Source organism: Pomacea canaliculata, linkage group LG2, assembly GCF_003073045.1.
Source record: "Pomacea canaliculata isolate SZHN2017 linkage group LG2, ASM307304v1, whole genome shotgun sequence".
Lineage (NCBI taxonomy): Eukaryota > Metazoa > Mollusca > Gastropoda > Architaenioglossa > Ampullariidae > Pomacea > Pomacea canaliculata.
This window is the reverse complement of record NC_037591.1, coordinates 38,350,729-38,366,615: the sequence shown is the minus strand read 5'-3', so window position 1 is coordinate 38,366,615 and position 15,887 is coordinate 38,350,729. Positions and strand designations below refer to the sequence as shown.

Below are 15,887 nucleotides of genomic sequence, written 5' to 3'. Positions count from 1 at the left end.
TTTTTCCTGTCGTAAATTAAAGAGATGTAAACCTCTATTGGCTTCTACATTCCATTAATTTTTGTCAGCACATTGCTTGCGTTGTGCACAGAGAAAAGGACATCAGCAGGTCTTTAATGCCGGGTGTCATTAGGGACAGATTAAATTGTATTTTATACAATGTTATGTGCTTAAATTTTTACAAGGCGGAATGTCTAAATTTTACAGGTCTTTTAGGTACCATTTTACCTGAGATTTTTATCTCTGTCTCTCTCTTGCGTTTAATAATCCTTAAAGACATTTTACACATCTATGGATTATCTTTTTCCGTACCTAAATCGAAACATGAATTTCTTAAGGTAAAAGAGATCACCCGAAAGCCTTGGTCTGTAGAGACCCTGAAGAAATCAAGTAAATTTTTAGCTAAATTTTTACCTTGTATTAAAATTGTAGGAAGTAGAGGAAAAATAATTCGACATACTTAGTGACCGTTCATTGTATTGATTACTCAAGCCACGTCAACTGTTCATTGTACTAATTATTCAACTGTTCTTTCTATAGATACTCAGGCCTTGACAACTGTTCATTATATTGAGTACTCAAGCCTTGATAACTCCATCAGAGTAATGTTGCTAAGCATTATAACTCCCGGATGATAAAAAAGACAAACAAAAACTCTAGTTTCACTTATTCATTCAGCCACCACATTGTCATGCCAGTTTAAACTTTCTAATTTTTTTTCTCTTGATATTAATATTATTTGATAAAGAGGTAAGCACACTACGTTCATCGATTAAAAAAGTTCATTCTTTCATTCATTCATTCTTTCATTGTCTCATTCTTTCTTTCCTTGCTTCATGCATTTGGTAGCTTGGTCGCTTGATTGGTTGGTCGGTTGGTCGGTCGGCCAGTCGGTCGTCAACCATTTACTTAGTGAAGAGGTTTTATTTCTGTTGTACCCTAACGGTTTAGAAACGGTCAGCAATACCCAGCCCTCCTCTTGTCCACGTCTTCGATTGCTACACCCGTTGTTGCTCCACCCGGCGATTATCTCGGGTAGTGTTGAGTAATCCTACCTGGCGAGTAACAAAGCCTGTCTTGGTCCTCACATGTTGCCAGCTTGCAGAATGTAGACAACAGACCTTTTGTCTCCTCGCATTTTTCATGGCGAACATCAATTTTGAAATCAAACATAAGATTTTAACTGTATATTATTCCAGGGTAGGGATTTGTTTGCTCAGCTTCGCCATAGAATCTTTAGCCCAGAGTGCTTTTATCTTGATGCTAGCACTTGTGTGTCCCTGACAGTAAGAGTGGCAAGTCTGGAACTATGGCTGATGCCAAGTGTAATGCATGTGTCATGCACGCTGTCAAGGCGCGGTGTAGATAGAAGGAAGGACTGAATAAATAAATGGACAAAAGATTAATAAATACTCACTTTTGAAGTCTTGTGTTTCTTTCGTTCTTTTTCATGTGGTTACTTTTTGTTCAGTTTTATATGGTTTCTTTCATTCATTCTTTCATTCGATCATTCATTTTGTTTGCATCTCGTTCTCCTCTTCCACTTTGATAACGTACTTTAACTTTGTTTTTGTTTATAGAAGACATCCCTTCAAGGCATCCTTTCTCCTCCTTTGCATTGTGTTCATCTTTTCAGTTCCCTCACGTTTCTAATTTCTTTTATTGTTGTCTTTTGACTATATTTCGATGCTCATCACTCGCAGTCACAACAACATTTACTTGTTGTTATTTTCAACAGTACTGTCGAGGTTGAAACCAGTTTGGGTAAATAATACTTGAGTAAAGGCTCCGGGCAGTACGAACCAACAGGAGAAGCTCTCGTTCTCAAATATCCTGGAACTGTTGCCCTTTGTTTGAAGACCAAGAGCAAACACTGCCCTCGACACTCGCCTCGGTTGCTCCATTGTCATCTGCCCCACGGGAGTCAACAACACTGATGCCAGCTCATAGCAAGGAAGCAGGCTCAGACTCAAGCAAAATGCTTACAAAACCAAGATTTTTGACAGATGAAAGGGCTAGAATTAAAATGAGAAGATATGGACGATATATTGGACAAAAATTCAGGCTGATGGAAAAAATGACAGTAGTGGTGGAAGAAAAAAAGAACTCTTTATGATCACTAGGATTAGAGAATATTTTTAAGTAAAAGAATTTTAGAGAGAAAACCCACAAAATCTCTGATGATCACGAGATTTTCTTAAATGAGAGAAATAAAAGAATGGTTAGGAATGAACGCCAATGATCTATCATGGAGAAGGTCAAAGTAAGAAAGAAACAAACTAAACAGACAAGTAATGCTTCAATTACTTCTACAGTGATCGAAACTGTTTTCGAAATGCTTGCCACTTAGCATCGTGTGAACAAGTCACTAAGAGAAGGCAGCACAGAATTATAAATGTTGTCCAGAGAGTTTTAAACACACTTCAAGTATTTCAACTTCCATTGCTAAAAAAAATTTTCTTTCGAAATTTTCTGACACACTATGGACCATTCACTAGTAGGCTAACCTATTCCTGTGTCGGGATGATCATCCTTCAGTACTCGAGAATAAGGGAAGATCAAGGTGATGATAAAGGCGATAAGCAGTCAGTGAGGCAGACATGGAGGTTGGTAGGTTGGTAAGAGAGTTTGTGACAGGTATGTACGGATTTTAATATCTTCCGAGGATACATATAAGCTCGTATGAAGAGGAACCTTTTTGGTTTCAAAGTTAGTCAATCAATCAATGAGATATGCGTCTCTCGTGAAATAAGACTGTTCAAATTAACGTTTTTATTTTTTAAAAAAAATCTTATAACTAAATATAATTTGTTTTCTTTACCAAAAGCTTGGTCTCACAAGAACCACGGGAGGTAATAAATAACAAAGTTATTATAAACATTTGGTAGTTACTTCCCCTGCCATATCTGTCGGTGCGTGTGTCATCCGGTAATATTTATTAACGTGCACGGATGCAAGTTACAGCCCAGCTATAATACCCAAATGTCCTCAATAATTATGCTGTTATTAATAATTCTACGAGATTTTTAATTATCTACTTACGAATTACTACTATTGTATTAATTTAACATTAACCCTGACGATATGATCAGCTTATGTTTGAGCTAAGAACGCGGCCAAGAATTGATATGAATCGAAATTAATAATAACTAACATTTATATTCATGGTGGTAGCCTTGGGACAACCATTAAAGTCACATTACAGAAAGTACGAACATCTGATATTTCCCAGGCAACTGAAAGAAACAGCAATACAAATGACTTAATTAAGAGTAAAAGATTTAATTACTTTTGTATTAGGTGGTTCTCCTAACAAACATTTTCAAACAGCACTTTCAAATAAAGATTTTAAAGCAAAAAAGCAGACTACAGTGGAGGTGGAATGTTTAAGATGAAACAAACTAAAAATTAAGGGTAATTATAGACAATAAATGTTAGAAAAGTTTTTTTTTTTTTAAATAAAGCATCCGTGGAAAGTAAACTACAAAATTAACATCATTTAACAAGTCAAACTACATCAGAAAAGTTGTGACAGGATCCAGTTTTTTTTCTCATACGATGTGGAGTGTCAACTACATTCGCTTCGATGTCTTTGGAGTCTGTGCTCTCTGAACCTCCGCCTCCCTGCAAACTGTAGTTCTGCCAACAAACATTTGTTCGACCAAAGAACAGGCATTAATACAGTTCTTAAAACTTGTAAAGGTAGACTGATGTCTACTCTCAAACGGGTTTCTTGCACCAGACTCTTTTAAAGTCATGATGATATCAGAAGGCATGTAGCACTATGTCCACTATGGTCGTTGCTGTCTATTGTACAAACGTGAGGTAAGCCATTTAATTTTGCAGGCGTGAGTTTACGAAGTTTGAGTATTTTGACCAAAAGTGACAATTGTTTGAAGGGAATACCTTCTTGCTAAACCTGGCGCAATATAAAAATGTTTAGATTTCATCCTTCTTCTCCTCCTCCTCCTCATCATCATCATCATCGTCATCATCATCAGCATCTGTCAACTCTCCAATCTTGGCCGCCAGTCTCTCCAGGTCGCTTTGTGTTAAACCAAACTTGGCGGTTAGAGGCAGCCGGACCTTCATGCTGCGGAACATTCCTCGGGGTACGACAGTGAACTGCAACAAATGCACGATTTCTTCACCATGCCTGTAGGTGCAGCTGCAGATCAAGTGAAGATATATTAACGAATGCCTCATCAGACCTATCGTGGAAGCAAGTGGCAGTTTAAAGGCTATAAACATTAAAAACCAAACGGCCAGACGGACAGAAACAGGGATGGAAGGAAGATGCTGATCAGGACTCACTGACAATTCGTATGAAACCTCCATGATAGAGCAGTTAGGAGGACCAGTTGGAGTCAGGTTTTCAGGCAGCACCAAAGGTTCGTCATTGTCACCCCAAGTCATGCTCTCGCCGGGTGGAATGGCACCTCGATTCACTTTCTTGAAGGACTTAATCTTTCCAGACTTTACCTCTGTCTCGTCCATAGCGTGGAAAACCCAAGTCTGTAATGCATATGAACGGAAGACAACAAAGAGTCAGCGTTAAAAGATCACTCAGAATGCGACAAAAACTGTCTTGACATTCCTGTAGTCTGTCACCGCATACTCAGTATAGTGGCCAGAGGGTTAGGGTTAGGGTTAGTAATATTATGTATATAATATTATAATGGGTTAGGGTTAGGTTACAGTTAGGTTAGGGTTAGGGTTCAGGTAAAGGTAAAGGTAAGGGTTAGTAATATTATGTATGTAATATTACAATAATATTATAATAATATGTAGTCTGTCACCGCATGCTCAGTATTCAATGTTCTATAATAACAAGGGTTTTAACTCTGGCCTCTGTCCTCAGTATGGGGTGACAGATGTGTCCTGCTGCCTACGGTAACAGAATGTTCACTGTAACTGTGACGAATGTTTTTAAGAATAAGCTCTCACCTGAGTTCGGAGTAAATGCAGGCTAATTGTTTGCCTTAACAGCTTCTAAATGTTAACAGACGCACCGCTATGAGGGTGATGTAAGACGACTTGACAAAGATGTCCGAGTTGTTGGTGATTTTTGCGTGGAAAGGTATTGTGTCCCCCATGATCACTTCCGGCTTGTCCAGCCAGGCCTTGAAGAGGATGTCTTTGCTGGGGACACAGCAGAACCAATGGCGTGCATGATGAAGTTCTCGCTCCACTGGTTCCTGCACACGAGAACACGCACGTGCACACGTGACTCGTGTTAGCATACGCTAACGAGGCTTAGCTTTGTGGTTAGCGTGTAGTTAGCGTTGGCGCGATTATCAAGGTGTCTGATATTTTAGAGACCGCTAAAGGCAAGAGTCATGATTATCTCAAGATTATTTAGCAACAATGCATTCAAAAAAAGTGAAATACAATATTATTTTACAGTAGAAAAATACTTTATACTACAGTGCTACTTATTTATGAATTTTTCTAACCTTGCATCCTAGATATTTTGAATTAGTTACATGTAACACGTATTTCAAATAGCACTTTGAATACAGCCATGAGCGAAAAATAACTTTCTGCTGAAAATTTTAGACATAATTTCATTTCTTCATGCTGCTTCTAGTACCACATCCAATAGTGATTATCTAAGGATAATTCGAGCAGTTGAAATGCTTAAATGATTGTCGATGCTTACACTTGCAGAAGCATCAACGCCAAGAGACAGTCCTGGGAAAATGTGGATCAACTGTCGAAATCGTATAATTTCTCTCCCTCTGTCACGTCTCAGTAAGTCCAGACAATAGCAAAGGAATCCACATTGGCGCTCAATGAAGTCCTCCCGTGTCGTTCCCATCTGAAAGATATAGTCTCCACAGATGGGCCGCCCTCCCAAGGGACTTGTAAACGAAGGAGGTAAGCCAGGAGGGAGGAAGAACTCGAAGGCAAACAAGCCAGTGCCCTGTGGTAAGTTGTCTGACTCTGGAAGTCTCTCTATGGAGAAAGGACAAAAATCTCTTTGCTCTTTAACCCCGCGCTTACCGCCCGTCCATTCATGTAGACACCCAACACATCTCTGTATTCTTTATCCATTGTCTATTCGACGAGTTGCCCCCCAAAAATATTATTTCTCTCCGTCGTCAGATTTCTAAACATTTTTGTTCTCATTTAAAAGACAATGGCTATCTGTTCCTAAAACTCATTGAATCTACATGTTAAGTCCCCTACAGACTCAAAAATTTTAGAGAGAACATCAAAATTATCATTAAATACATATTATTATTTGATTGTCCCTGAGTTGACTTTGATCCGGGATAAAAAAGAATTTTTTTTGAAGGCTTAAACCTCACTAACGAAAAGAGACATAATCACTCCTATCTGGGGAATTAAGATATCACCATGAACAACGCTGTCAGGAGGCTTGAACAGCAAACTAACAACACCCGGGTGGGTGGTTAAAAGTAAAGAAAGAGTGCAATCATCGTACGCATGTCTTGTACACCCAGACGTTTGTCGAGGTAGGTCTCGGTCTGGTACATTCTCCTCCTAATTCCGTTTCCTTCGCGCTCGAGCTGAACTTTGGCCTGACCTCTCAAGCGAACCTGAAGGTCTGTGAAACACACAAACACACAGACATCAATGGTCTTTGTGATGAGAGAAATCGGGTTGGTGTATCAAGTTCAGAAGCTGTGTATCGTGCGAAGGAGGAGGAGGATGAATGTGGACGCGACCTACTTGACAATAACACCGGCGAGGGAGACTCAATGTGCAGCTGTCCTTTGATGGTCTGCCCTCCACAGTACACATTTTTCGGTAGCACAAACCGGTATTTTACTCTGCGTTCAGCCATCATTGTGCAAGTTGTCTGTGGACACATGGAGACTTTCACTTGAACAGTGGTAAATGCATGTCAGAGTATTCTGTGTGAATGTGTGTGCGACCTTAGCACGTGTACACAACAGGTCCAACCGAAAAATATATATCATAAATTTCAGTCTATTGACCCTACCAGTATATAAACCTCCAAATTAAAAAAAAAAACTCAACTAAATTCACAAATAAGCCATACTAGTTTATATGCCACAAATATATACAACTTTCATAATAACCAAGAAGATCGTCTTCAACATGAAAGCTGCATCATAATCATTTCGTCTCGTTGTCGGCATGAGGAGGGTGTGTGCTTCAGCAACTGATCTGAATACTTCAGTTATATGCGGATTTGACTTACAAATGTGAACAGTTAACACTTTAACATGGAGCTCATCGAAAAATTAATCAGAATCTGAAAAATCCGCAGAAATCCACAAACAAACCGCGAGGTTTAAAGCTGGGGAAAAAAGTCCGAAATCATTAAAATAAATAAAACGAAACACTGTTAAATAGATGCAATCCAGTCTGTGAACGATTGATACAAAAAAGTAAAATTCTCGCACTGACTTAAAGAATTTTTTTACGAATTTGTGTTCGAAAATTTTTTTTCACTTCGAAGAATGAAGAACGACAAGCACATTAAAATAACTGCATATATTTGAATGAAAGAAGGCAGTATAAAAAATTTTAAAAAAAGCAAACTGCCTACAGACCTTACAGAAATATTTTAACTCCACTTCCTGATTTAACAAATCCACTTTCAACACTGTGAACATCTACAAGGTGGTAGCTCACCTCAAGTCCTTTTCTTTTGTTCTCACCTTGAACAAGCAGCTCAGTGGTTTACCCAGAGTACCTACAGGAGGAAGCTAATTAAGTTGTAAGTGACTAGAGCACCTTGAAGTTACAACTTGTTACGGGTGCCAGGTGCTAGCTGAGTGTGGTGTAAGGGTGTATTTTGTCGAGCATAGGTCTATAAGTGGATCTACTTCCCATTTTGTATTGGTTCAGTTTCTTTCACTTTAAATACATTTGTGATTACAGTAACAACTACTTGTCAGATAAGCGTCTAACCTTGAAGGCATGAATCGTTCCATTTATTACAAATGCATAAAAAAATAAATTCAATAAAGGAAGAAAGAAAAGTCTATTGAAGTTTGGAATGCGATAGTTGACAGTTGATTTGAACACTGAAACCGCGGGAGGTTTTTTTTTTCATTATTTTTGTCAAATCTTCACTTCTTTCTGGGTTCAGAAAGATAACACAACTCCCAAGGACTGAAGAGCGAAGTGTCTTGTGTAAACAACGGGCTTAAACGGCGCCAATATTTTATCTTACGAAATTAAAGTGGGTATGAGTGCTTGTGTTTATGTGTGTACGTTTGTACGTTTGTACGTTTTAAGCATGTACTTATTTTTATTGAGTATAATTCTAAGAATTTTCACAACTTTAATACAATAATAAATATTTTCTGAAACAACAAAGTCGATAAACTTTATTGACGCAAAATACCGAACAGAATGAAAACAAAAAGAAGCAAAATTAAACAAAAGAAGTACAAAATATGAATGATTTTCAAGAAACTTATAAATTACTAGACATTGCGGTCCACCCATCTTTGTTTGGACAAGAAAAAGTCTAAGAAGCTTTCAGCTTTTCTAAACCTACGAGCTGACAGAAAAAGGTCACATCAGTGTTTAACTTGACCTCGGTGTTAATCAAGTAGAGAACAGAAGTCTTATTGTTAGTTCATTGCATGCGATTAAAAGTATTACTGAAATCGTCGGAATACTTGGCTGCTCTAGAGACCAGGAACAAGACAGACCAGGAAGCTGATAATATTCCTGATAAAGACCGCCTCGTTCAAAGACATGTTTGTATATCGCACTAAACAGCACCTTGCCCAGCACCAGTCGAGCTCAACACACTTCACACACACTTCACACACACACACTTCACACACACACTTCACACACACACACACAGACGCACATCCACACCTTGCAATGGTAATCATGAAGTGTACCTTCATAAAGACGCATGTATGTAACACAACGAAACACGTGTACACACAGTGTTACATAAAAATGTGGACTGAGATATGTTATTGTACTCAGGTAATGAATAATAAATATTCAACATCATCAAAATTAACAATAATTAAAACTCACATCCCTAACCGTACGAAATTTGACAATCTCGAAAGTTGTTTCTTTTTTAGTGGTTTATATATATATAAATAAAACCGTCATGTGCAAACTTTGTCAAAAATGATCAAACGTCTAGGATAGTTTCAAATAAAATTAATCGTTTTAATTAATGATTACTAAACCAAGATGAAAAACCCTACTCGAAATAAAACTTTGGTTTCTATTCTGATATAAAACAAAGTGGTCGGATTTTCATTATTCCACTCTTACAGATTGTTTTAGGTGTTTTCAAAAAATGTCTTTCTTGGGCGCCAGGACCTGCTGCGTTCATTAGTTTGGTGGACAGTTCTCAGGGTTATTTGCTGAAAAAAGAAAATAAATAAATAATGGCTTTTGCTGATATTTATTTTTTTTTCCTATTTATATTACTGTCCTCTTTCAAAGGTGCAAAGAAGTGGACAAATACACGAAAAACAGTATACTCACACAATTTCCTTGAATTAATTTAATTAATTAATCAATTTTCTTCTTCTTGAACTATTGTATAAGAAAATATATAGAAATCAGTATATACAACAACAGTGTAATAAATGATATTAATGATTGCAAATAGCGTATGGAATGTAAAAGTTTGTGGTAAAGCAACGGAAAACAGAAATAATGAAGCAAAGAAAACTTGAAATTATTTGTCTTCCAGACGAACACCTCAGACAACAGAGGAAGTAGAGAAACATTCCAATGCCTCAGCCATTTCCTTGGAACTCATCTCCAATAAGAAATTCTATGTTCGTAACAGAAACAAATCTTATCAGAAACGACTGTTGAAGGGAATCTGTCTTTTGCTATCACCGAAGATGATTGCTTTTTGTGTACCAGTGTGAACACTTACCAGCCAACTGTTGCAACAGGATCTGTCTAGCAAGGAGGTTAATATAGATGCCATGTATGTTTCTGTTCACTTCTTCCTGAACCGACTCTGGCATCGTTCCGCCCACTAGAATCGGCAGAGAGAGGTGCATATCCGAGGCCATTCCTGCCGGAACGACTGTGAACTAAGACAGAAGAATACTGAAGAGCTTTGCTTGAGAACAAACCATTCTACCTTGAAATTCAAGCGATAATTTATTTACAGTATAGCGATACAAAATTTACATGAAGGTGAATACAGTCGTAACATACAGCAACACGATTTAATCATGACAAAATCTCATTAGTAGCTTTTAATATGATCATCACTTCCAGGAATTAGAGAAAGTACATAAGACTAATCCACAGTAAGCAGACAGGTCCACACCTCCAGTTGATAAGAAACACTTATGCTTGAACATCCTGGAGGCCCAGTGGGAATCAAACCGCTAGGTAGCGCTACTGAAGGGTCGTTATCCCCCAGGTCATGGTTCCTCCGGGTGGAATGGTGCCACGCTTGACTTTGCGAAACGAGCCCACATTTTCAAAAGCTCTTTCTATTTTCTGCGAGGTTCGGAACACCCAGTGCTGCGAGAGATACATGTTGAAGGTTAAAGAATAGTCAGATTCAAACTCATAACTAGCTTCTGGATATGGATAGTATAAGCTTACAGACATTACCGAAAGTGTCATTGTAGATGCTCATAAGACGCAATAACCTGTTAAAGACCAGTAAGTGCAAATACCTATTACCATCAAATTACATCCAAACACACCATATTGAAAATAACAGTGAAAGTCTCCCCTTACACAGTCAGGATGCTGTGGATTCTCACGAAATGGACATCTTTCAGAACCAACATTAGATATTTATGAAAATAGATGATTAATTATGTAGTGGTAGCATTTTGTGCTACATGCAGTTACCCTGCTAAGAGTAAGATAGGAAGACCGGATAGAATGTGTGGAGTTGTTGATGATGAGGGCGTGGAAAGGGATGCTGGTCCCTGCGAAGACCCCGGCCTTGTCCAACCAGACCCTGACGGTGATGTCCCTCTCCGCGCCACAGCAACAAATGGGAGAAGCACCCTGGCGGTCTCTTGCGATCAGGTCCTGTAACCACCACATGTTCTCGTTACACCTGTTGTATAATGTTCATATGAATCTGTGACGACTTGTGGGCTTTAATGCATTGCAGGCAAGCCATATTGTTCTCGTGCAATGCAATTTAATCGTAATTCTGGCGCTAGCTCAATTCTTTCATTAAGCACTATATGATGAATTATTTTATGAAAATACTTTTTTATTGATGGGAATGGGCAATCTTAGTTTATTACACATTTAATTCTTAAGGATTATTTGCACTCACTCCTGCAGATGGTATTTTTTCAAAAGTAAGATACGGCGCCACAATGACTTTAGTCTTCCGCAGTTTCTTCTCTCTTCCTCTGTCAATTTTTTTCAGCTGCAAGATGTATCTCAAATAGCCGTTGCTTTTAAGAGGACTGACAAAAGAAGGCGGTAAACCACGGGGCAAAAAGAATCCAAATTCGAACACAGAAGTATTCTGTGATGCAGTGTTGTCGGCTGTAAGTCTCTCTGTTGAAAAAAAAACCACGAAAATACGAAAACCTTTAAAAGTTCTCTCTCCTACTCTGTACCTTTATCTCCTTCCGCACTGACACACATTGTCATTCTGTCTTTCTTTTCACAATTAGACATCTAAAGAAGAAGTATTTCTTGTCTGCTTTCAGTCTTGTAAGAGCTGGCATTTTGCACGAGTTGGAAGAGTATCAAAATGGTTGTCGTTCCACACATTTTTTCTTCTATTTTCATACATTTTTTAATTCATTAGTTTCTATTATATCCTCAGCAGAAATTCTTTATATTTATTTCGAGTCTTCCTATAATTTTTCAAAGCAACAGAGATTTACATATTCTTGAAAACTCCTGGGATACATTTTCTAATAATTACAATCATAGCTCAAGAGAAAAGCTTAGAATTTCTATTATAATTGTGCTTGCAGAGATGATTTGAAGTTCTAGTAGACATGAAGATGACCATGTCAGCGAGCATACCGAAGTCCTCGACTGGTTTGCGGGTCTCCAGGTAGGTTTCTATTCGATAGTACCTCGTCTCACTCTTCTGTCCACGGTGCACCAGCATCACCTTCGCCTTACCTGTCAGCTGCATCTCAAGACCTGTCACAGCGGCAACCAAGCACAGCTTCAGGTACAGGGGAGAGAACTAGAAAGTCAAATAAAGGGAGAGAATAAAATATTTACTAAAAGGTAAAGATGTCAAATATCGAGGATGAAGCTAAAGGTTAAGGAAAGAAAGAGAAAATAAGATTGAAAAAAAGGAAAAGGGAACCCAAGGTAGAATGAAAAGCACGTCAAATAAAAGAGAGAAATGTTTAAGAGTTAAAGAAGAGATTTATTGTGCATAGTTGGGATCGATCCATCTAAATCAGTATTCGTGGTACAAATATTTTATTTAATTGTAAACATTGTTCTCTGATGTATTTCTTTATGTCTTGCGATTTTTTACAGTAAGTCCTCACTCAACCATGTCGATAAATTCTTGGAAACTGCGACTTTAGGAGAAACCAAGTATAAAGAAACCGATTTTATTACGGGATAAATAAAATGCTTTAATAATATATTACAATTATATTAATATAACAGACAAGTTCCTACAGAGTAGTTTTGCTCACAGAACATCACTAGACTACAGAACGAAATCACGTGAGAAGAAACCAGGGAACCAGCCGAAAATATGGAGAACACGCCGAATCAGCAGAGATAGTCTCTGATGGAAATATAATTTTTTAGTGATAAGAAAATGGAGTGGAGTGAGAACTCACTGTGCTTCTGTTCCACCTCATTGATCATCTTGATCGCGACACTTGTCAGGACGATTTCAGCCACAGTTTTTAATTTTATCAAATTTCTATCACTTTAATTTAGTCTAGTCTGTGGTGTAGTTAAGACTTAAAAATGCTACCTGATAACGATGGTGGAGAGGAGGACTTAATGTGCAGCTGTCCTTTAATTATCTCCCCCGGGTAGTACATAGTCTTTTCCGCCGGCAATACAATGGTGTATTGCACTCTTCCAAAAACCATTTTTTTTGGCCTGTGATAAGAGCGCGTTCATATAAACGCCCAAAAACATGTGATATATGCTTCTCAGAGACATTTAAATACATTTCAACAACAACACACATAATGTTATCTATGTATTTATATAGGAGCAGAGCTAAGGACTCAGTACCTGACCCCGGAAAGGTTGAAGAAGTTAAAGCAGTGAGGGAGTGGAGAATGTGTATGTGTGGAGTCTTTACATAAGCTAATCTCATAAAATATGACCTGCATGTTCTGTCCACCTGATCAATTTATCGAGCTGTGGTGAATGTTTGCTTAAGTTTGTTTTCATAGTAGAGCATTTCCAAGGGGATTTTCTCGTAGTCCAATAAATATATTTACCAAGATTTTATGCAATACAAAGACTATTGTTAAGATATTCTCAGTCCAAAAGTGAGTAATATATTTACAGATGTAGGAATGGCATTATAGATAGTTTGAATATAAGGTCTGAAATGTTTGAGCAAGTTTCTGTGCTCTTGTCACCTATATTTCAGACACTGAAAGGCTTCGAGTGTTGCTTTCGCGAACACTCAATTCAGAGTAGTGTGCTTGAGGATTTTTTATGTTTGTTCTTTTGATTGTTTGTTGTGCTTGTCTTTTATCGTTTAGATTGTTTGTCTCACCACTTGGCTGGACAGTTACACTCGTGATAACCGTAATGATGGAAATAATTGGTACTTACAAAGTCTGCTGTAAACTTGTGCTCTAACTCACGAGTACAGCTCTGTTCGCTGTGACAAAAAATACAGGCCATGAACCTACCCTTAGATCGAATGCTTCCACGGAATCCGGTGCGAGGCTATCGAACGGCAGTAGATTGATAACGAGGCTTTATATGCTTATGTCAGTCATTCTAAATTGCTCGGGTCGGGGGCAGTGAACATGATCTTTTTTCCTCTCAAGTTTTTTTTTATTTCTCCTTTTATTCCATCTGTCTATCCTTTACTTCACTTTTCGTCAGTCTATTCGTTCGTTTTTAAATTTATTAGAAAAATACACAAAAGAAGTGTTTTGAAACGTCGAGTCGGTAGTACAAGTGACATATTTCTGCAGACTTCTAAAAAATTCATTATTAAGTTCAGATTTTGGTCTTTGTTTCTTATTAATGTGTTGCCGTCATCACCTGACCATTAAACTGTCACTATTTATTTCCGTGGCTCCAAAAGACAGACATAAAATTGCAGCTGATTTCTCTCTCTCTCTCTGCGTGGTTGCGTGCTTTCTATGTCAATGTGTGTTTGAAGAGCAAGAAGAAAAGAACAAAGTATACCTGGTTAGAGACAATCTGAGCAGGTGACTGTGGAATGCGGCAGTCTTGCTACCGGTGACGAACAAGTGCGGTGTAACTCAGGCGGCTAAAAAAAAAAAGGAAAACGAAAAAAGAAAATTAAAAAAAAGATAAAGATTGCCGTCAGAGTGAGAGTGAAAGATATAAGGAGAATGTGTGTGTGTGTGAATGAAATGAAAGGGCGAAAGAAAAATGAGTGAATAAAAAAAGAGAGAAAAACAAAAAGCATTACAAATAAAAAAAAAATGAACAAGAGTGGGTCTTGTGTGTGGTAGGGATAATGTATAGCCAGTATGATTCATGAGACTACTAGAGGTTCATCGGCGCTTTAGTTGTTTTTTTTTCAGCTTATAAAATGTTGAGATAAGCGAGTATGGCAGGACTGGAGAGTGAAGCATCAGATTTAATGAACTGCTTTTCCCTTACATCCCAGCTAGACAACTCCATTACTCGTCTGATGACCGTCTCATTACTCTTCCTGTCACGAAAACAACAACAGAAGGCCACAGGATGTTTAGTTATTGTGCAGCTAAACAATGGAGCTCTCTCCCTTTCCATATCCGCCACCTCACCACTATTGAATCCTTTAAACGTGCACTGAAAACACACCTCTTCGTAAACACTACTCCTAACAACCTTTTCCATACTGCTAGTCATTTTTCAAACCCTTCCTGTTACAATATATATAATATACACGCTATTTGTTTGTTTTCCTGTCCCTCGTATGCTGTCCATGTGTCGTTCTCGTTCTTAAGCTCTAAGAGCATGCTCCTTAAGAGTGTGAGTATGCGCTTTACAAATTTTGCATTTATTATTATCTATCTTTTAGGTGGTGTGCGCAGTCACTAACAAGAGATCGCTAATTTTACGAATTTTTGTATTTAGAATGTAAGAAGACAAAAGAAAGGACTCAGTGGAAAAGAGAAGCAAGGGAAATTAAAAATATAGAAATTGGAAAGAAGTATCAAAAAATGTTGATAAGACTTAGTTTTCCTTGTTGCGATGAAAGCTTTCTGTGACATATTATATGTCAAATATTTGTCTGTACATACTGAATATTGACACAACGTTTTATTCGTTCTTCGACTTTTGAGTACATATATGGGGAGCGAAAATAGACAAGCTGAGGCTGCAAGCGACAGCAATGTGTAAGCACGTGCTACGTTTTCGCCAGTGGAGTAAGGGAAAAAATTGTTGCTAACTTAAGAAATTGTTCCACTACGGATTACTTCCCTTGAAAGCCGAAACGTCAACCGATCAAGCAAATTGTAATCTTAGGATTATCAATTCAACATGGATTTATATTCCAACCACCGAAAATAAGAAGAAAATGGTAAGGAATATTTAAATTTTAATGCAACTTTAATAAAAATTTGTTTGTTTGGCACTTTATGTTTGCATATATTGTGTAAATAATTTCTTTATTAATTTCTAACTTTTGACCTTCTTCCCATACAGTTACAATCTTTCATTTGAATTTAGTACAAGAAACCAAAACCTATATTTCTTAAAAGTCACACAAGTTAAATGTTAAAGAAAATGCTCTTTCAAACGAT

General features: G+C 37.8%; 2 protein-coding genes across 4 annotated transcripts; both read right to left on the bottom strand.

Moving 5' to 3' along the window:
• Window positions 1-4,982: 4,982 nt before the first annotated feature.
• On the bottom strand, window positions 4,983-6,505 carry LOC112555925. The gene is made up of 3 exons (XM_025224536.1): window positions 6,452-6,505; window positions 5,663-5,958; window positions 4,983-5,198 (listed from the first exon to the last, which is right to left on the bottom strand). The coding sequence occupies exons 1-3, from the start codon at window positions 6,501-6,503 to the stop codon at window positions 4,983-4,985; spliced, it is 564 nt and encodes a 187-aa protein (XP_025080321.1). The 5' UTR covers window positions 6,504-6,505.
• Window positions 6,506-8,346: 1,841 nt separating this feature from the next.
• On the bottom strand, window positions 8,347-13,805 carry LOC112557304. 3 transcript variants are annotated; one of them, XM_025227072.1, is made up of 8 exons: window positions 13,726-13,805; window positions 12,902-13,032; window positions 11,974-12,096; window positions 11,264-11,493; window positions 10,822-11,007; window positions 10,283-10,482; window positions 9,878-10,040; window positions 8,347-9,350 (listed from the first exon to the last, which is right to left on the bottom strand). In XM_025227072.1, the coding sequence occupies exons 2-6, from the start codon at window positions 13,020-13,022 to the stop codon at window positions 10,354-10,356; spliced, it is 789 nt and encodes a 262-aa protein (XP_025082857.1). In that variant the 5' UTR covers window positions 13,023-13,032; window positions 13,726-13,805; the 3' UTR covers window positions 8,347-9,350; window positions 9,878-10,040; window positions 10,283-10,353. The 3 variants fall into 3 exon arrangements, with proteins under 3 accessions (XP_025082857.1, XP_025082858.1, XP_025082856.1); XM_025227073.1 differs by lacking the exon at window positions 13,726-13,805 and having other exon boundaries at window positions 11,974-12,142; window positions 12,902-13,516; XM_025227071.1 differs by lacking the exon at window positions 13,726-13,805 and having other exon boundaries at window positions 12,902-13,516.
• Window positions 13,806-15,887: the final 2,082 nt, after the last annotated feature.